Below are 20,833 nucleotides of genomic sequence, written 5' to 3'. Positions count from 1 at the left end.
GCAGTGAGTGGGGGCTACTCTTCGTTGCCGTGCACACGCTTCTCATTGCGGTGGCTTCTCTTGTTACGGAGCACGGGCTGTAGGTGCGCGGGCTTCAGTAGTTGTGGCACGCGGGCTCAGTAGCTGTGGCTCGCGGGCTCTAGAGCACAGGCTCAGTAGTTGTGGGGCACGGGCTTAGTTGCTCCGTGGCGTGTGAGATCTTCCCGGACCAGGGCTTGAACCCATGTCCCCTCCATTGGCAGGCAGATTCCTAACCACCAAGCTACCAGGGAAGACCTCCTTGCTGTTTTGTCTCTTTATTCATTTACAAGTCGAGATATACAGTTCCTCTAATCAGAATTTAAATGTATCTTGTTATCAGATTATCCAGTTAGCCTCTTCATTTTTTACCCTTTACTCTGTTGGGAGGAAATTAAAATAATAATGAAATGTCATAGAATCATAATGCTGCATTTTGAATGCAGTCTCATTTTTAGATGTATTTTCTAGCTGCATATAACTAGTAAATAGATCACTGTTCATTTTTGTGTGTATTTTCTCTTTTTTTAAAAAAATGTATTTATTTTATTTATTTTTGGCTGCGTTGGGTCTTCGTTGCTGCGTGCAGGCTTTCTCTAGTTGCAGTGAGCAGGGGCTACTCTTCGTTGTGGTGTGCAGGCTTCTCCTCGTGGTGGCTTCTCTTGTGGAGCACGGGCTCTAGGTGCACGGACTTCAGTAGTTGCAGCACGCGGGCTCAGTAGTTGTGGCTTGCGGGCTCTAGAACGCAGGCTCAGTAGTTGTGGCACACAGGTTTAGTTGCTCTGTGGCATGTGGGATCTTCCCAGACCAGGGCTCAACCCGTGTACCCTGCATTGGCAGGCGGATTCTTATCCACTGCGCGGCCAGGGAAGTCCCTCTCCCTCTCCCTCTCCCTCTCCCTCTCCCTCTCCCTCTCCCTCTCTCCCTCCCCTCCCCCTCCCCTCCCCCCTCCCTCTCACCCTCCCCCTTCTTTTCAATACTTATTTTATTTATTTGGCTGCGCCAGATCTTAGTTGCAGCATGCAGGATCTAGTTCCCTTACCAGGAATCAAACCCGGACCCCCTGCATTGGGAGTGCAGAGTCTTAGGCACTGGACCACCAAGGAGGTCCCTTGTGTATATTTCCTTATGTCCTGCAAATTGCCTGAGTTAATTTATTACTTCTGATGCCTTGTAATTGAACTATTTACATTATTTTAGGCTTACAATCATGCCAACTACAAAAACAAAGGGGATGTTTTAATTAATTTTGTTCCATGTATTTATTTTTCCTAAGCATTGCCCCCAAGTCTTATGTTAAATAGAAGCAGGCAATAAGTCGTCCTTCCCTGGATGCTGTTTTAAAGGACCATGGTGATGCAGCTACACTAATTTTAAAACTGGCTTATGATTTTATTATCACATTCCTCAAAAGAAAGATGACAACATTTTTACTACTTTTTCTTTTATCAGGCCTTGAATAAAACAGCATTCCTGAATTATTTCATACTGGGTGGTAGATATTCTTTTAATGCAGTTCTTTTTGTTTTGTTTTTGCTTTGGCCACACTGCACACCATGCAGGATCGCCAGGGAAATCCCCATCTGTGCATCTTCTCTTTTTTTTAATTAATTTATTTATTTTTGGCTGTGTTGGGTCTTCGTTTCTGTGCGAGGGCTTTCTCTAGTTGCGGCAAGCGGGGGCCACTCTTCATCGCGGTGCGCAGGCCTCTCACTATCGCGGCCTCTCTTATTGCGGAGCACAGACTCCAAACGCGCAGGCTCAGTAGTTGTGGCTCACAGGCCTAGTTGCTCCGTGGAATGTGGGCTCTTTCCAGACCAGGGCTCGAACCCATGTCCCCTGCATTGGCAGGCAGGTTCTCAACCACTGCGCCACCAGGGAAGCCCTGTGCATCTTCTTTAGTGAAGTATTTGTATTAGACTTGTGCCCATTCTTTCTTTCTTTCTTTATTTAGATGCATCGAGTCTTAGTTGCGGCACACGGGCTCAGTAGTTGTGGTGTGTGGGCTCTAGAGTGTGCAGGCTTAGTTGCCCCGCGGCATGTGGGATCTTAGTTTCCCAACCAGGGATCAAACCCACGTCCCCTACATTGGGAGGTGCGTTCTTAACCACTGGACCACCAGGGAAGTTCCTAATGCAGTTATTTACCCTGTGAGGATTCTTTTTAGAAGTTTTGTTTTTACATTCATAAATAAAAGATGTGCTTTTTGTTTTCCTTTCAGACACTTGTCAAATTTAGTGATCAAAACCATATTTTTGTCATAAAATCAATGGGATTACATGCTACATTCTCTTCTGTCATTTGAAACTTTAAATAGAGATTACTTCTTCATACAAGGGGACCACTCTGAGAAGATTCTTTAGTTAATAGCCAATACAATTCCTTGATTTATTATGAAACTCAATATTTTTAAAGTAGGAAACTCAATATTTTTATTCTGAGTTTTACTGTTTCCTCTTTTTTTTGACTTGAATCTTATTTATTTTTTTATACAGCACGTTCTTATTAGTTATCTATTTTATACATTATCAGTGTATATATGTCAATCCCAATCTCCCAATTCATCCCACCACCACCACCCCATTACTATTTCCTTTTTACTATTATTTTCTTCAATCTTGTTTCTTTGTGCTTTTTTTAAGTCTATAATCAAGAACTTACTTTTTTTTCAAGGTATAGTTGATATTAGTTTCAGATGAATAATATAGTCACTCAAAACTTTTATAGATTATGCTCCATTTAAAGTTATAAAATATTGGGGAATTCCCTGGTGGTCCATTGGTTAGGGCTCCATGCTTTCACTGCTGAGGACCCGTCTTTGGTCCCTTTTTTGGAGAACTAAGATCCCACAAGCTGTGCAAAAAAAAAAAAGTTATAAAATATTGGCTATATTCTCTGTGTTGTACAATACGTCCTTGTAGCTTATTTATTTTATACATTGTAGTTTGTACCTCTAATTCCCTATCCTTATATTGCCTCCCCGACCCCTGCCTCTCCCCACTGGTAACCACTAGTTCTCAATATCTGTGAATCTGTTTGTTTTAGTATCTTCACTTGTTTTGTTTTATTTTTTAGATTCCACATGTAAGTGATAACATACAGTACTTGTCTTTCTCTGTCTGACTTATTTCACTAAGCATAATACCCTCCAGGTCCATCCATGTTGTTGCAAATGGCAAAATGTCATCCTTTTTTATAGCTGAGTAGTATTCCATTGTATACATACACCACATCTTCTTTATTCATTCATTTGTTGATGGACACTAGGTTGCTTCCATATCTTGGCTGTTGTAAATAATGCTGCTATGAATGTTGGGAGTGCATGTATCTTTTTGAATTAGTATTTTTGTTTTCTTCTGATACATATCTAGGAGTAGAATTGCTGGATCATGCGGTACTTCTGTTTTTAGTTTTTGTTTTTGTTTTTTTTTTGGCGGTACGCGGGCCTCTCACTGTTGTGGCCTCTCCTCTTGCAGAGAACAGGCTCTGGACACGCAGGCTCAGCGGCCATGGCTCATGGGCCTACCCGCTCCGTGGCATGTGGGATCTTTCTGGACCGGGGCACGAACCCATGCCCCCTGCATCGGCAGGTGGACTCTCAACCAATGCGCCACCAGGGAAGCCCTGTCTTTAGTTTTTTGAGGAACCTCCATACTGTTTTCCATAGTGGCTGCACCAATTTACATTCCCACTAACAGTATAAGGGTTCCCTTTTTCCGTATCCTTGTGAACATTTGTTATCTGGTCTTTTTGATGACAGCTGTCCTGACAGGTGTGATGTTTCATTGTGGTTTTGATTTGCATTTCTCTGATGATTAGTGTTGTTAAGTATCTTTTCATGTGCCTGTTAGCCATCTGTATGTCTTCTTTGGAAAAATGTCTATTCAGATCTTCTGCCCATTTTTTAACCAGGTTGTTTGTTTTTTTGCTGTTGAGTTGTATGAGCTGTTTACATATTTTGAATATTAATCCCTTATCAGTCATATCATTTGCAAATATTTTCTCCCATTCAGTAGGTTGTCTTTTCATTTTGTTAATGATTTCCTTTGCTGTGCAAAAGCTTTTAAGTTTAATTTATTTTGCTTTTGTTTTCTTTGCCTTAGGAGACAGATCAAAAAAAATTTTGCTACAATTTATGTCATACAGTGTTCTGTGTCTGTTTTCTTTTATGAGTTTTATGGTTTCTGGTCTTACATTTAGGTCTTTAATCCATTTTGAGTTTATTTTTGTATGTGATGTGAGAAAATGTTCTCATTTTGTTCTTTTACATGTAGCTGTCCAGTTTTCCTAGCACCACTTTTTTTTTTTTTTTTGGCGGTACGCGGGCCTCTCACCCCCGCGGCCTCTCCCGTTGCGGAGCGCAGGCTCCGGACACGCAGGCTTAGTGGCCATGGCTCACGGGCCTAGCTGCTCCGCGGCATGTGGGATCCTCCTGGGCTGGGGCACAAACCCATGTCCCCTGCATCGGCAGGCGGACTCTCAACCACTGCACCACCAGGGAAGCCCAGCACCACTTTTTAAAAGATATATATTTATTTATTTATTTGGCTGCACCAGGTCTTCATTGAGGCATGCGGGATCTTTAGTTGCAGAATTTGAACTCTTAGTTGCGGCATGTGGGATCTAGTTCCCTGACCAAGGATTGAACCCAGGCCCCGTGCATTGGGAGCGTGGAGTCTTAGACACTGGACCACCAGGGAAGTCCCCCAGCACCACTTATTGAAGGGACTATCTTTTCCCCACTGTATATTCTTGCCTCCTTTGTCATAGGTTAATTGACCGTAAGTGTATGGGTTTGTTTTGGGCTCTGTATTCTGTTCCATTGATCTAGGTGTCTGTTCTTGTGCCACTACCATACTGTTTTGATTACTGTAGCTTTATAGTATAGTCAGAAGTCAGGGAGTGTGATACCTCTAGCACTATTTTTATTTCTCAAAATTGCTTTGGTTAGTCAAGAACTTTCTTGTTTTTGTTCTTTATTCTTTCTAATACAGGCATTTAGAACTAGTCATCATTCTGTTAGGAATCCATTGGAAATATCCATTATTGATATGTTATATTTAGAGCTTTGTTTATTAAAGAGGTTGTTTCTGAGTTTTAAAGAATAATTCAGTAATTATTTTTAAAAGCACTGATTCTTTCATTGTTTCTTTTTTTTTTTTTCTTGGTCCATGCAGTAAGTTACAGCATTTCTGCCTTTAGAATGTATTTTATCTTTGTGTCCAAGTATATAGTCAGTGATTTGTTAAATATTTGTGTATACCTGAAAGGAAGTATGTCTCTCCACCTGTAGACTGTTTAAATTTCCTGCAGTTTTCAGGTTTTTAATTTCATACTTACATCTATTTCTTTTGAATTCTGATAAAGACATGTTTACATTTCCAGTTGTAATTAGCTTTGTCTCTTGCATTTCTGCCAGTTTTGTGTATATTTTAATTTGTGTTATTTGAGCCACATAAACTCAATATTGTATTGTAACCTTATTGATCACTCCCATTTTCTTTTCGAAATTCCCATTACCTGATAGCTTGTTTGTTCTATTGTAATAGACTTAGACCATTTCCCCAGTTATCAAAATTTTGGCAGCAAATGTGGGCTCTTTTTTACCCCAGTCATCAGTGCTTATCCTTGTATAGGGATATTAAGCTCTTTACAATGTGTATTAATTGATCTATTTATATTTAACTCCTTTGCTGGAAAGGTTATCTTGTTAGATTTCTCACTTACATAGATTATATAGTAGACTTGAAGCTATTTCTTTGACAGGTAGCCTTCTAACATTTCTAACTTTAATGTTTCTTTGTTTTTTGGCTGTGTTGGGTCTTCATTGCTGCGTGCGGGCTTTCTCTAGTTGCAGTGAGCAGGGGCTACTCTTTGTTGCGGTGCGGTGGCTTCTCTTGTTGCGGAGCATGGGCTCTAGGCGTGCGGGCCTCAGTAGTTGCGGCACACAGCCCCTAGAGTGTGCAGGCTTCAGTAGTTGTGGTGCACAGGCTCTAGGGTGCGCGGGCTTCAGTAGTTGTGGCGTGCAGGCTCAGTAGTTGTGGCGCATGGGCTTAGTTGCTCCACGGCATGTGGGATCTTCCCAGACCAGGGATTGAACCTGTGTCCTCTGCATTGGCAGGTGGATTCTTAACCACTGTGCCACCAGGGAAGTCTTTTAATGTTTCATCTAATAGTTTCTTTCTACTACAAATTTCTATTATTATTAATATGTATTATTAGTTGAGTTATTTATAGGAGATGATTATATCTGGATGGCCTGAAGCAGTGTAAATTCTGTACGTCTTACCCTCATAGTGATTCTGGAGACATTATGTCTTTAATCTCAGATCTATCAATATCCTTATCACCTTGTTTATAAAAGTGTTTCTTCTGCTTTCAGATGGCCATTATCTCTTTTATTTCACTTTTTTTTAATTGAAGTATAGTTGATTTACAACATTATATGTTTCATGTGTACAGTATAGTGATTCAGTATTTTTAAATATCACACTGCATTTATAGTTATTATAGAATATGGGCTCTATTCCCTGTGCTATATCCTTGTAACTTATTTATTTTATGCATAGTAGGTTTTACTTCCATTACGTCTTGTCATGATCTTTTTCCCTAGGACTTGGTTGATGGATTCTGTCAAGTTTTATATGTTTTCATATGTTCTGCTTCAAGGGTAAAGTTGGTTCAAAACCACATTCCTAATATAGTTTCATGTGGTGGTTAAGTGTGCAGACTCTGGAGAGGCCACTGGTTAGGGTCCAAATCATGGCTCCACCGCTTACTTACTGGCTATGGGACACAGGACAAGTTAGGTCTTTTAGTTCCTTATCCATCAAATGTGGGTGGTAATAATATTGATATATCTACTTCAGAGAGTTGTCTCAAAGTTTAAATGAGATAATGCAGGTCAAGTGCTACAGCCTGTCTGACCACAGGGTAGAATGTATTCAGTGAAGAAGCATAAGCTGCCATCATTATCAGCTTCACTTGTGGGCTCCTCTGCAGAGTCTGAGGCGTGAGATCCGAAGTCACCCTTATCTTTTCATTTGGAGTTTAATCTTACTATTACTAGCTACCATTTACCAGGTGCCTGGTGTATGCCAGGTAAATAGGAGATTTTTACACTCATTTAATCTTCAGAGCAACCAGTGATGTAGGAGGTCCCCCATATTTTCCAGAAGAGGAAAATGAGGTAAGTTTTTCAAAGTCACATAGCATGTAAGTGGAAGAAAGCCATGGAGCAAACCCATGTCTGTTCTACAGCAGTCTCTTCTCTTTCCACAGTGCTATCCTGCCTTCTTTTAAATCATCATCAAGTAGATGTTTTTGAGATGATCATTAAGGTGTATTCCAGAAAAAACTTTATGCATTTTCTCTTTAGCCATACAAAGATTTTTAGAAAACTTAATTTTTTTTCCAGAATATTATTGGCAGGTTCATGATTTTTCCATTATCCATATTGTTTTCAATATTTATCTCCTTATTCAGGTGTCTAGGTTTATCAATTTCTGTTATATGCATATTATTATTATTACCACTTCTTTGATTTATTGTATCATTTCCACCCATCATGACTTCCCTTGAATATTTGTAGGTTCTAATATTTGTAGGTTCTCTACATTTGTAGTTTCACTTCTATCTCAATAGAAGCATTTGTAGTTTCACTTCTATCTCAGTTATCACTTTCTCTTCTCATCCCCCCCAATAGATCATTTATAGGTTTATTACAAATTTATCATCACCTTCCCCCTCCCTTTCTTTTCCCAGGGATTATTCCTCCCTTTAAGTATCTTAGATTAACTCTCTGTCTTCCTTTAGGACTTTCAGTAACAGATAGATGGTTTTATATATCTTGACTCCCACAAGATCATGACAGACTTTATCTCAGGTGTCTCACTAATACTAGGCGCCAGTCAATTATGAAATCAAAGTTAATTCTATTCTGTAGAGTTTCTGCAATTTTTCTTCTTTTCCTATCGGTGGAATAGTTATTTTCTATTAAACCTGGATTTTGTGTGTGGTTTTGGGTTTGGGGTTTTTTGAAAGTATCAAAACTAGACATCTTAAGGATTTTTGGTTATGAGGAAGAGAACCAATTAAAACCTAACTCCATGCCCTCCATCATGTTAGCAAGTATATGCTTATCCCGCTGTGCTTGCCTCTGCATGTATGCCTTCTCCACTTCCTTGCGTCTTCTCTTTAAGCCTTAGCTCACAATGAAGACAACTCTAGCCCTTGCCCTGTATGACCTTTCTCAGTTTTCAGAGCCTGCCATCATCCAGCTCAGTCTCTCAGTGTCCCAATTTCTAATATCTGGGAAAGACAATAGGTAGGTGCAGCTGGGTCAGGTGACATCTGTAGTCCAGTCAGCTGTCTTTTCAGTAGCTGGCAGCAAAGATAGCTACTTGTTAGACCAGGACTGCTCCTTCCAGAACACCTTGGGAAGATGTGTTCCCTAATGGGAGTGGGCAAGGAAGTAACCGTTGACACAGCTGTCACACTGGATTTGCTTGTCTTTGTTTTAGATCATTCTGTTGAAGTTTTCCTTTTGGCGCTTTTAGCAAGGAGGGAGAGATTCAGTACTGTCATTTAAGTTACAGTAGGTTTTTTGTTTTTTTTACTTAAATGAAGGATTTCACTTATAAATTTATTATTTTAATCATTCCATCGTTCCAGACTTACGATTTTTTTTAAGGTGAACAAAAGACAGCTAAGAAAGAGCCCTATGGAATTGCCACCAGAGATTCCCCATTTAGGTGGTTGGTCACAATTGACCAATATTCACTAGGTATAAGTCTACTAAACTAATAAACTAATAGCATCAGGTTCAAATACACCATCTTGTTTAATGGCAGTATCATGAGAGTTACAATGTTTTCATGAACTCTAGGGACATTGCCTGTGAGAGCAATCGCTTTGCTAAAATCATGATATCCTGTGTCTATACCTTTTATCAGGTCGGCACTATCCCATCAAAAATAGGAAATTCAAATTAATTTGCCTCACTTATTCTTAGTGAACCCACGCTGGCGCCCAGAGGTGGTTCCATTTTTTTCTAATTGTTTTCAGATTCCTCTGAAGAGTAACATCTCCCTCACTGCTCCAGTTTCCTACATCCACTTTTTTCTTTAAGAAAATAATGACAGGGGCTTCCCTGGTGGCACAGTGGTTGAGAATCCGCCTGCCAATGCAGGGGACACAGGTTCGATCCCTGGTCCGGGAAGATCCCACATGCTGCGGAGCAACTAAGCCCGTGTGCCACAACTACTGAGCCTGCGCTTTAGAGCCCATGAGCCACAACTACTGAGCCCGCGTGCCTAGAGCCCGTGCTCCACAATGAGAGAAGCCACCGCAATGAGAAGCCCGCGCACTGCAATGAAGAGTAGCCCCCGCTTGCCTCAACTAGAGAAAGCCTGCGCACAGCAATAAAGACCCAACACAGCCAAAAATAAATAAATAAAATAAATAAATTTATTAAAAAAAAAACTAACCACCCTGTATTTCGGGGCCTCTCACCTTCTGAGATGGCCCACACTCTGTCTTAAAAAAAAGAAAAGAAAATCATGACAGCCTTTCTGATATCTGGTATTTTCGAACCATTCTGGGTTGGATTCCTGAATGGCCGGGACAAAGAATATGATAAGGCCCTGCCCTGGCACGTGGTAAATTCTCCATTCCTTTGTAATGTGCATATTATCTGGGCCTGAAGACTTCAGCTAATTTAAGGCAATTAGCAAGGAAAGAAAAGATGATTAGTTGAGCGCCTGTACACCAGGCACAGAGCTAAGTACTTTCTTACATGTTGTCTCATTTACTATTTCTTCACCCATCTTAGACTTCAACTTCCTCTATAGGATATACCTTCTAATCATGTCAAGTTTATTAATTCCCTAGTCATCCTGGTCATTAAGACTCCGCCTTCCAATGTGGAGGGTATGGGTTCGATCCCGGGAACTAAGATCCCGCATGCCATGCGGTATGGCCAAAAAATTTTTTTTTTTTAAAGTGTGGTCAAGTTTAGAGATTGTTCTACTTGATGGGAAATGTGAAGGGATATAAGAATCAAGTAATTGTTCCTTTTCACTGTAATCTGTTAATATTTTATCATCTTATCTCTGTAGCAGCAGACCTGTCCCATCTGCTCCACATAGCTCTTTGTTCTAAGGGTGCACCTTCCTGACACCATTCTTACAGGTTTAAGTTGTTCTTTCCCTAGTTTTGTTATCTGTCCTGTCTTTGTACGTGTTTGATCCCCTCCCTCTGAAGCTATGGTGGTGTCTGTAGATGTCTTCCCCATTTCGTGATCTTTGGAATAATTAGTTATTGAACTGTCAGAATTCTCGTTTTAATGTCTTCAGTGTTTGTTGAACCATCTTATCTTTCAGACTCTTTGGCCATGATATTTCACTTTTTTTTTCCTCTGAAGTTTTTGAAATATGTGCAGCAGACTTTATTATTATTTTTATTTTATTTTATCTTTTTTAACATCTTTATTGGGGTATAATTGCTTTACAATGGTGTGTTAGCTTCTGCTTTATAACAAAGTGAATCAGTTATACATATACATATGTTCCCATATCTCTTCCCTCTTGCGTCTCCCTCCCTCCCACCCTCCCTATCCCACCCCTCCAGGCTGTCACAAAACACCGAGCCAATATCCCTGTGCCATGCGGCTGCCTCCCACTAGCTATCTACCTTATGTTTGTTAGTGTGTATATGTCCATGACTCTCTCTCGCCCTGTCACAGCTCACCCTTCCCCCTCCCCATATCCTCAAGTCCGTTCTTCAGTAGGTCTGTGTCTTTATTCCTGTCTTACCCCTGGGTTCTTCATGACATTTTTTTTTCTTCTTAAATTGCATATATATGTGTTATCATACGGTATTTGTCTTCTTCTTTCTGACTTACTTCACTCTGTATGACAGACTCTAGGTCTATCCACCTCATTACAAATAGCTCAATTTCATTTCTTTTTATGTCTGAGTAATATTCCATTGTATATATGTGCCACATCTTCTTTATCCGATGATGGGCACTTAGGTTGTTTCCATGTCCTGGCTATTGTAAATAGAGCTTATGCAGCAGACTTTAAATAGACATATTTGACAAGGTCTAGTGTTCTCAGTCTCTTCTATTATGAACTTTAATACAGTAAGGTCACTTTTTTCCAATAATTCCTATACGTTGTACCACATTATCTTTTTCCTTTGAGAGTATCAGTTCTCAATTCTAAGAGGTCTTTGGTTAGATTTGATCCAACTTTTATTTTACAGCAAAGAAACATTATGGTAAATTTTGCAATGAAAGGGGTTTGTCCACAGGCGATCCAGAACCAAAATTCCAGTTTGGGGCAGGTAGAAGTCTCAAGGGCAGGCACTCAGGGGGATCCTAATGAGGAATGTGTTGTAACACCTTGTACCCAGTAGATACTCAGTGGAATCTGATTGCTGATCATTTCTCGTCCTGCAGTGTGGGCCAAGCTGAAACTGCAGAAGGCGTCGGAACGATGGCAGCCTGACACTGAGGTGAGTGCTCACGTAGCATCAGGGAGAGCATCAAGTGACAGCTCCCTCACCATGTAGAAGGGAGGTAAGAGATGGTCCCTGGTTCACTGCAGTAGCAAGTGTAATGTGACAATATCTATAATTGGCTCTTGACTTGTAAGCCTAACTCATTGGTGATATTAAATTAAATGTGTCAGACTTTAAATCTGTGTCTTAAGACAGGTTATATTCTCCCACTGAAGTTTTGAAGTGGCAAGCAGGAGTGCCCTGTGTCTTGTCCTGCCGTGAGGATTCATAAGCTAAGAAGTTGAGGCTCCATGTCACACATTAGCTATCCTTTGAGGAGAGCATCTGATGAGAGATGACCTTCTCCTGTGGTGGGGAGCTATCCTTGGTCCTGAGATAGTCGTCCTGAACAGATTTCAGAGATGAGGAATGATGTGTGTGTGAGGTACAGTAGCTGCTGCTTCTCTTTTAGGTCAGTGGTTTTCAGTGTCCCTTTTTTTAGCAGCAAAGCCTTTTTCAGACAGTAATGTAGAACTCCAGTAAATAAAATAGAAAAAAGCAGAACCGCTCTGGATGTGGAGAGGCTCAGCCTTGGCTTTTCATCCCCTGTAGTGGTCTCTTAGGCAGAAACCTAGGATTCTTGGGAACCATTTGAAAACCATGTCTTAAGTGAGCCTTTCTCAACCAGGGTTCCTCATCTTAAACGCAGTGATTTGAATGAACTATTTTCTCAGATAGGCACAAGGATCGGTCATAATTGGTACCATCCTAGATGTCTAATAGGTGCTGTGAGCAATAGAGCAGAACCCCAGTTGAGAAAGGCTGTCTTAGACGAATGGCATGGAATCAGGCCAGGGTGAGCTCAGGTATCCAGAGGTTGGCTCCAAACATTTCTCCCAGGAGGTGTAGCTAATGGTGTTCCTCTTCCCTTTTAGGAAGAGTACGAAGACTCCAGTGGGAATGTTGTGAATAAGAAGACGTACGAGGATCTGAAAAGACAAGGACTGCTCTAGTGTTCAGGGATGTTTCTCAGCTGTGGGGCTAGCCCAATCTTCCTTAAGATCTGCTTTTTCTATTTCTCCCAGCCAAACGCTCCTAAAGACTCTTTGCTACTTAGTCTTACGGACTAGCATGCATCTTGTAGAAGCAAGGCATGCTGGCATATTGCAGGGTTGAGGTGTGTTTTATCTTTGTTTTATATTAAAAAAGATTCTGTTGGAAAATAAAACCAGCCCTTGTTCTGAATGTGTCTTGTTCTGAAGCCCGGGATTATGTACTAATTCAGTCCTCTAGTTCTTAACACCTCCCTACCTCTTTCTCACGATCTTCAGTAGCAACTGAAGTTTAATGAGCGCCTGTTATGTTACATATATTATGCTGGGTAATTCTGACTTAGCCTCATTCCCCACCCCCATTTGCTGCCACTTCTCCAAATGAGCATCACCCCAGGATAAGCCCTGCCCTCAGTTGAGTCAGCCATTCGTGCGCATACTGTACTAGGGAAAGATGGGGAGGGTGAGCCAGGACCTCTGCTAAGGACAAAGTTGTGGCACCAGGGTTGCCTTTTTATTTGCATAAAGGAAGGACTTGGGCTGTTTTGGAATGGGCCTGCTGCCCTGCCCCTTCTCTAAGCCTCAGCAGCCTGGCACACAGTGAAACTAAGACCAGCACTGACTTCACCTGCTTGCTACTTCAGAACAAGAGGCTTTGGTCTCCCTTTGTCTTCCATGGGATCCTTCCTTGACTGAGAAGTGGCTAATATTCTTGTGTTCTCCAAGCCCAGATAGCCAAGATTTGGGTGGAGTTGAGCAGCTGCCTCAGGATCTGAATCTGAGGGATTCAGATCCCAAAGGGAAAGAACTAGGGGAGCCAGGGGGCCCTGATCTGCCCTCAGCACAGTCATCTGAAGGCCAGGGCCAGGGCCAGAACAGGATTCCCCAGAGGGCCCCTTTGCCCCTCAGCACCCAGACCTTCAGTTTGTTTGTAATATATCTACTTGCACGTCTGCTTGGACAGATCCCAGCTCCAGAGCTGGCCTTTCCCTCACACTCATCTATTGCCCTAGTTATCTCCATGAGTAGGGCTTCACCACCAGGTTGGGATTTTCCTTACTGGCTCAACCCATCCCTTGGGCAACTCCTCACATGTTCATTTGTACTTTGGCTCCTCCAGTTGCTTAAAACCCCAGTTGGACAACCTCGCCAGAGCCTGAGTTTCTAAAGCAGAGCGAATGGATAATAAAACCTAATTGAGCCAACTAAAAACATTGGTAACTGAAAATAGGCCCAAAGTGCAAGGAGACATTGCCTTTTGAGAAGAGAGTTAAAGCCTGGGAAATGGTGAACATGGGAGGGGATGTCTCTCCAGCCTTCCAGCTGGGGCAGTAGCAGCATCAGGCCTCCCCAGGGACACACCTGATGCTTTCCCACCATCACATTCCTCTGAGCCCCCTCTTCAGGAGTGGGTACCTGGGACGGCAAGGTCAATCAATGGAGCGTTCCAAGAGCCCGTTTGTTTTCTTTACAGTGCGGAGGGGCGGTGGGACCAGGTTCTGTGGAGTCCTGCCATCATCCTTGCCCAGATAACTAGTCATCCTGTGAACTGAGCCAGAGGTGCCTGGGAGGAAACAAGCCCCTGGCGGGGGCGGAGACTCCTTTTGTTCATTTGTTACATTCATCCAAATATTTTTTAGTGCCTTCCACGTGCCAGGCACAGCTAGGTTTGCAAATCTTGAGAATTAAATGGATGTGAGATGGTGGGAGCAGACCCAGAGGTAAGGAGGTGCAGTAACACCTGGGCCAGCTGGAAGAGTTGTGTGGCCAGCTCCACCCAGCCCTGAGGGGCACAGAGTTACTCAGGAGGTGCCTGCAAACTTGCATCAGTCAGAAGTGGTTCTCGGGACTTCCCTGGTGGTCCAGCGGGTAAGACTCCCCGCTCCCAGGGCAGGGGGCCTGGGTTTGATCCCTGGTCTGGGAACTAGATCCCACATGCCGCGAGAAGTCCGCCTGCCGCAACTAAGACCCAGCACAGCCAAAATAATTTATATAAATAAATAAATATTTTAAAATAAATAAAGAAGCAGTGGTTCTCCCCAGAGGTGGCTCCCTGAAGTCTGGCCTTCAGGGGTCTGCTATAAGAAGAACAGGATTACAGCTGAGCCCCCTTACTAGGCTAAGGAGAGCGGAGTGGTGCTCTTCCTGGGTTTAGGTCGGTAGTTCTTAATCTTTTTTAAGGATCATAGATTCCTTTGGAAAGACAAAGGTAACTGTGGACTTTCTCCTTAGAAAAGTCTGCTTGCATATACTTTGTTTTTTTTTTTTGGCAGTGTTGCATGGCATGCGGGATCTTAGTTTCCCCACCGGGGATCAAACTTGCGCCCACTGCAGTGGAAGCGGGGAGTGTTAACCGCTGGACTGCCAGGGAAGTCCCTGCATATACATTCTTGCACACAATTTCAGGGGCTCATGAATCCCCAGAAGTGCGTCCTTGGTTCCTGAGTCTTATGAGAATCTCTCCTTTAGACCTGGAGTCTGAACCTCTGCCAGGGCACTGCCTGCCAGGAACAGATGATTCAGCTCACTTTTCAAGGAGGAAACTGCTCCATCAGAGCAACTGCAGGACTCTGCCTGCCCTCCCAGCCCACGCAGGAATCTGGGCTTGACCCCCAGATTGGCCCTGCTGAACCCAGAGGCTGATCTTGGGATGAACCTCCCAGAAGCGGGAGTCTCCTCCCTCCCTACCTCTGAGAGGAAATCCAGTAAATCTGTGTCCAGCCTCAACTGTCATCCCTTTCCTCCACTTCCCTTCTGTTCCCCTCGCTGGGTCAACTTGTGCTGGAAGGCTCTACAAAGGGAGCACCCTAAAAGTAACCCATGTGTTGGGAAGTGAGCGTCAGACAAAGATGAGGTTTCTGTCTTCCCTCTGCATTGTTTTTACATTTTTTTATCCTTGGGATGATAACCTCTCCCTTCATCCTTCCATCCTGCCCTGCTGGCAGCCTCGTCTCTAAGTTCTCTTGGGAGGAATGGGCCTGTGACCTCTCCCCACCCACTCCCCTTTCCACTATCAGACAGACAGAGTTCTCCCGTTGCAGGTGGGCCCTGGGACGACCCTGGCCTCCCATCCCTCTCATCTCTTCTGAGAGCCTGCTCCACCTGCCGGGTTTCTCATCTACACAGATAAGACACGTTCCAGTGGGGTCCTTCTATCTGCCAGTTGACTTTATTTTCTCCCTCTGGCTTCAGTCTGGACATCAGCTGTGCTTCCTTCTTTTGCCTGTGTCCCTGGTGGCAGCAGCATCAGAGGGAACTGCCAGAGCTAACAGATGACTGGAGGGGAGGAGGGGCAGCTGCCAGCTTCCAGCCTCCCTGACTCAGGCACACACGCTGGTTGCCCTCCACACCTTCAGGTGCGCAGGTAGGTCTACAGCTGGGATGGGGTGGGGCTCGGGGAATACTGGGAATGTTCTATTTATGGAGACATGCACAGACTAAAGTAGATGGGCAAGGAGCCAGAACTAGCACAGATACCAAGGAACCGTCTAAGCTTCGCCCGGCTTTCTGATGGTCTGCTTCCCTCACACTCCTGAGCTGTCCCTCCAGCCTCAGCTGTCCCAACCAGGAAGCGGGAAAGGGGCTGTGTGGGAGGCTTGGGTCCTTCCTTTCACAAGGACACAGGGGCTGGGGAGAACCTCTGGGCCCCCCTCTTGACCTATTTGCCTTTGGAGACTGAAGTCCCCTTGAGAGCTGTTAACTGGATGAGAACACTTCTTGAGTGTAGCGTTGGAGGGGAGGGAGCAATGGAGGGGCTGAGGCTCCTGGTAGTAAGGAGGGGTGAGGGTGGAGAGAGAAGTGGCCGCTATTGCCAAGGGGTCCTACCCTGCCTCACCTCTGCACCCAGGATTCTGAGCACAGCCCCACTCATGCATTAAAGACCATGGCCAGAAGGGGCCCAGCCCAGACAGGGTCCAGGCTCTCCTCTGTATCACATCACCTGGCAGCCATCACCTGTGAGATCCAAGTGCTGATGGAGGGCCAACCCTTGACGGCAGGGAAACGTGCCCTGTTAGCCCTGGGAAATCTGGGGGCTGGGCTGTGCTCAGCCTCCCAGGGTTGGGCGGGAAGATGGGAATAAGGTTCCCCTCTCCCATCTCCAGCAGTTGTCTGCCTCGCATGGAAAAACTTGAACCTGGGCTTAGCAGACCCTTACAGATCTGATCCCTTCGTCCTGGGGGAACCAGAGCTGGCATCCAGCTATCCAGGGTCTGAGAGGTACCTCCTGCCCTTAGCTCACCTCTGATTTAGAAACAGGGTTGGGTCTGAACCCTGAAGAATCTGGACAAGGGGAGCCCTGACTTCTGACCCTCTCTGTGACCCAGCATTTCCCTGCCCTGGGTTCTGAGGAAGCCCATCACCCGCCACTCCCCACCCCCAGCAGCTTCTGATGTCAGAGGCAAATGAGGCCACATCAGAAGCACCGGATGTCTATTTCCTGTCACTGCACCTGCTCCAGCTCTGTCTCCCCTCGGGCCTGGGATGCTGCTGTTGCCATGCCAACAACAACATTTACTCTCAAAGGGGCCGTTACCAGGCTGCAGGCCCCTTTGTGCCTGCCTCAATGTCACTCTGAAAGTATGACTTGCGGGAAGCAAAAGCCCAGCCCCTGGGACCCCTTATTCCATACAAGTTGACCCCCCTGCTCCCAGCCTTAGTTTACTCCTTTGCATAGCGTAGTAATGGGAATCTCTGTTTGCAGCCCTCCCCTGGGCTGCCCAGGACCAGTCCCTCACTCTCTCGGGCTCCTGGCCTACCTCTCAGAAGATGTCTGTGTCCGGTAGTAGCCATCAGGCTGCTTTGCTCAGAGGTAGCTGTCCTAAGCCCAGGGACCCCAGCCTTTCCTGGTCCAGGTGACCAACCCTAACCTGTGACTGCTCCTGGGCCTTGAGGCTATCCCTTCTTTTCACCTGTGTCGTGGCCCCTTCTACTTAACCGCTGTATGACCTTTCCTTAACCTTGACTCTTGAGCTGGTTGCTTCCTGCAGTGGTCTCCTCTCTCCTTTTCCTCCTGCCAGTCCTCCTGCAGGTCCTACTGGTAGCCCAGAACCTGGTGAGAAGCCAGCTGACCCCCGCTCCTGTCCAGGTAAGCGGCAAAGCAGTCTGTGAAGGAGGAGAGAGCCTCCTGGATGCCTTCACCTGTGGGAAGAGGGCCACAGCGTTCAAACCCTCCCACAGATGTTCCATAGCTTCCACTGCTATGGAGAGGCGTGCAAACCGGGAAGCAGAGCCTTTCAACCAAAGAGCAGAGTGCAGCGCAGGGGAGAGCTACTGCGAGTGCAGGGGTAGGGCTGCTGTGGGGGACCAGGCAGGATGCTGCCAGGAGGGGCTGCTGCAGGGTTGGAAGGGGTGTGACATTCAGGTACCTCCAGTTAGGTGCTGGGAGGGAGGTGCTGAAGCGGAAGAGAGAGGAGTCGGTGTTTGGGTTGCCCTGAGAGTTGAGATATGGCCCGGGACTGGCTGGCCACCCCCCATCCCCCTGGACTCGCAGGCACTCTCTTTACCCAGCTGATCCAACTCAACGCTTCCCACTATATGGCCTGGTGCAGCCTCAGCTGTGAGGGGAGAAATGAAACCAGCCCCAGCCCTCACCTGCAGGCCTCTAGCCCCGACCCGGCTCTCTGCAGTGCTGCAGTGGCGGCCCACTCTGCCTGGAGCTCAACCAGTTGGCCTCGGGTGAGACAATCCCCCTAGCCTGCAGCTCTGAACCCCTCCTCCGTGGTCCTCCAACTCCAAGCCCCTCCTCCATTGCCCTCCACTCTGACTCTTCCTCCCATTGGCCCCATAAGTTCTGAGCCCCGCCCCACCTGTCCCCAGCCCTGAGCCTTGCCCACCCACTAGCGCCCAGCTCTGAGCCCACCCTCTGACAGGCCCCCAACACCTGAGCTGTTTTCCCCAACCTCCCCAGCCTCTATCAACACCCCAACCTTGTCGGGCTGACCCTTAGCTTTGAGGTCTACCCTCCTCCTCAGTGCCCCACCCCTTCTGGATTTTCCCCTTCCGACTCGCCACCTTTCCCCGCCCAGCTGGGCCAGTGCTCTCCTCCCCACAAGCTCCAAGGAAGCCAGAGCAAGTTCCTGTGCGTCTCCAGGTGGCAGAGATGGGAGAGTTTCAGGTTGTGAAGTCCACACACAAGATGCCCTCCCCTGGGGGGCGGCCTGGGGCTTTGCAGAGGAATTGTCCCCCAGCAGACGTGTTATAGCCCTTCCCCAGACAGCTCTGGTCTGCTCCCAGGCCTAGGCCACCTGACCATCCCAGAGGAAAAGACACTTCCCACTCCACCACTGGTGACCACCACCCTGCCAGCCCCCAAGAGAAACATGAGTGTCTGTCCACATCTGCCTGCTCTGGGAAGTGGAAGCAGGAATGGACAGCGAGGGGTGGCTGTGGCTGGGGCCAGTGGGACAGGCAGGATGGGGCTCCAGCCCCGCCTCTGTCTGGAGCTCACAGGGCTCCACACCCCTTACCCTTCCCTTCACTCTCTCTTCAAGGGGAAAAATCTCCTGCCAAGGCAGAAAGCTGTGGCCGAGTGCCCCGAGGGCTTGGACTTCTGTGAGGTGGGCCCCTGCAGTGCTCCAAGGTTGGGTGCTGCCCTCCCTCAGAACTGCAGGTCTCTCTTCTCCCCCGCTCAACTAATGGGTCAGCAGCCGAATCGGGCTGGAGCTAGACCTGCTGAGGGCCAGGCTGCTCGACCCTCTGAGCTCCACATTATGCTGAAATCCAAGGCAGTGGCTGGAATCTTCCAAGTGTCTGTGACATGCCCCCTTGTTTCTGATCACCCTGTATGTTCTCTGGGGACGGGCTGGCTGGCCTCATGGGGGTGGAGAGAGGGGTCCAAGGAAGTTCAGCTCAGCCCACAACCCAACTTAACATTTTTTGTCTCTGTGAATGGGGGACGAAGGCAAGGGGAGGATGAACGGTCTCAGCTCTTCTTGCAGCTGAAACGGTCCAGCTCAGGCTACACTGCAGGGCGCAGCCAGGCCTGCGTGACAGGGACGCCCAGGTGTCACAGGGCTGTGGCTCAGCCCTGCTACCAGGAGTGCTGCCAAGCCTCAGCCTCAGGCAGCTGCCTCCAGCTGGATGAGAACCTCCGCTTCAACGGGGCCGCACCAGGGGCCACAAGGAGCCCCCTGCCCTGGACCCTGGCTGGCGCTCTGCTGCTGTTCCTTCGCTCAGCAGTCAGGGAGCGGCAGGCAGGAAGGTCCCATAGGCCCTGCAAGTCCCCAGGCCCACCCCCAGCTCTGATTCCTGTAGCTGTATCTTTTTTTTTAATTAAAAAAAATACATTTATTTATTTTAATTTATTTATTTTTGGCTGCATTGGGTCTTCGTTGCTGTGCGCGGGCTTCTCTCTAGTTGTGGCAAGCGGGGGCTACTCTTCGTTGCAGTGCACGGGCTTCTCATTGCAGTGACTTCTCTTGTTGAGGAGCACGGGCTCTAGGCGTGCGGGCTTCAGTAGCTGTGGCGTGCGGGCTCAGTAGTTGTGGCTCGTGGGCTCTAGAGCGCAGCCTCAGTAGTTGTGGCGCACGGGCTTAGTTGCTCCGCGGCATGTGGGATCTTCCCGGACCAGGGCTCTAACGCATGTCCCCTGCATTGGCAGGCGGATTCTTAACCATTGTGCCACCAGGGAAGTCCTTGTAGCTGTATCTTTAGTGAGAGGGATTTATCAAGTCCACAACTCTGTGCTAGAGGCTCCCAGGGCCTAGGCCTGAACATGATGCTCTCCACGGGGACAGGGCCTTAGCCCCATTCCCAAGGAGAGGCTGGGATTTGTCTGGAAAAACAGAACAGTCTCCTGTCTGACCCCCATCAAGTAGGAGGACCCCAAAGTCCTGCAGGGACAGTTTCTTCATCTATAAAAATGCCCAGTCCTGTCTACTTTTCCCAGATCCTCCCCAGACTTTGACACAAAGAGGGGGGCTGGAATTGGGGTTCCCCTGCTTTCCTGCAATGACCACCACCCCCTTTATCTTTAAGGGTCTAAATCAATCCCCTTTCTCCTCATCCCCCACGCAGCTTTGAAACCAAATTCAAATAAACTTGAGCTCCATTTATGCTGTGGATATTTCCAGGAAAAGAAGAAGATTGGGAAGAAGGTGATGTCTGTTTCTGGAAGAGGTTTGCGTATACAAACTTGAACTGGTCACTAAGGCAGCAACTCTAAGCTTAGGGAAAAGGAGTGAGGATGGGTTAGAAGTCACATGCTCACTCTTTCCCCTGCACTTACCCTTTAGTTTGGGTCAAAGCTTGAGAGAAAG

The 20,833-nt window shown here is 46.4% G+C and overlaps 1 protein-coding gene and 1 long non-coding RNA gene across 2 annotated transcripts in view; both read left to right on the top strand.

Annotated features, from left to right (window-relative positions):
- The window catches only part of SF3A3 (splicing factor 3a subunit 3), a 26,748-nt gene extending 13,986 nt beyond the window's left edge, over window positions 1–12,762 (top strand). The window contains exons 13-14 of the mRNA XM_060023586.1: window positions 11,483–11,538; window positions 12,459–12,762. Of these exons, the coding sequence (XP_059879569.1) occupies window positions 11,483–11,538; window positions 12,459–12,536 (134 nt within the window). The 3' untranslated portion in view covers window positions 12,537–12,762. The remainder of the gene's footprint in view (window positions 1–11,482; window positions 11,539–12,458) is intronic.
- Window positions 12,763–15,877: 3,115 nt separating this feature from the next.
- On the top strand, window positions 15,878–18,155 carry LOC132419987 (uncharacterized). The gene is made up of 3 exons (XR_009518291.1): window positions 15,878–15,939; window positions 17,594–17,661; window positions 18,067–18,155. It is a non-coding gene; the product is annotated as an uncharacterized lncRNA (long non-coding RNA).
- Window positions 18,156–20,833: the final 2,678 nt, after the last annotated feature.

This window comes from Delphinus delphis, chromosome 1 (genome assembly GCF_949987515.2).
Source record: "Delphinus delphis chromosome 1, mDelDel1.2, whole genome shotgun sequence".
Taxonomy (NCBI): Eukaryota; Metazoa; Chordata; class Mammalia; order Artiodactyla; family Delphinidae; genus Delphinus; species Delphinus delphis.
Note: the sequence above shows the minus strand (reverse complement) of the source record. Positions and strands in the feature narration are given on the sequence as shown.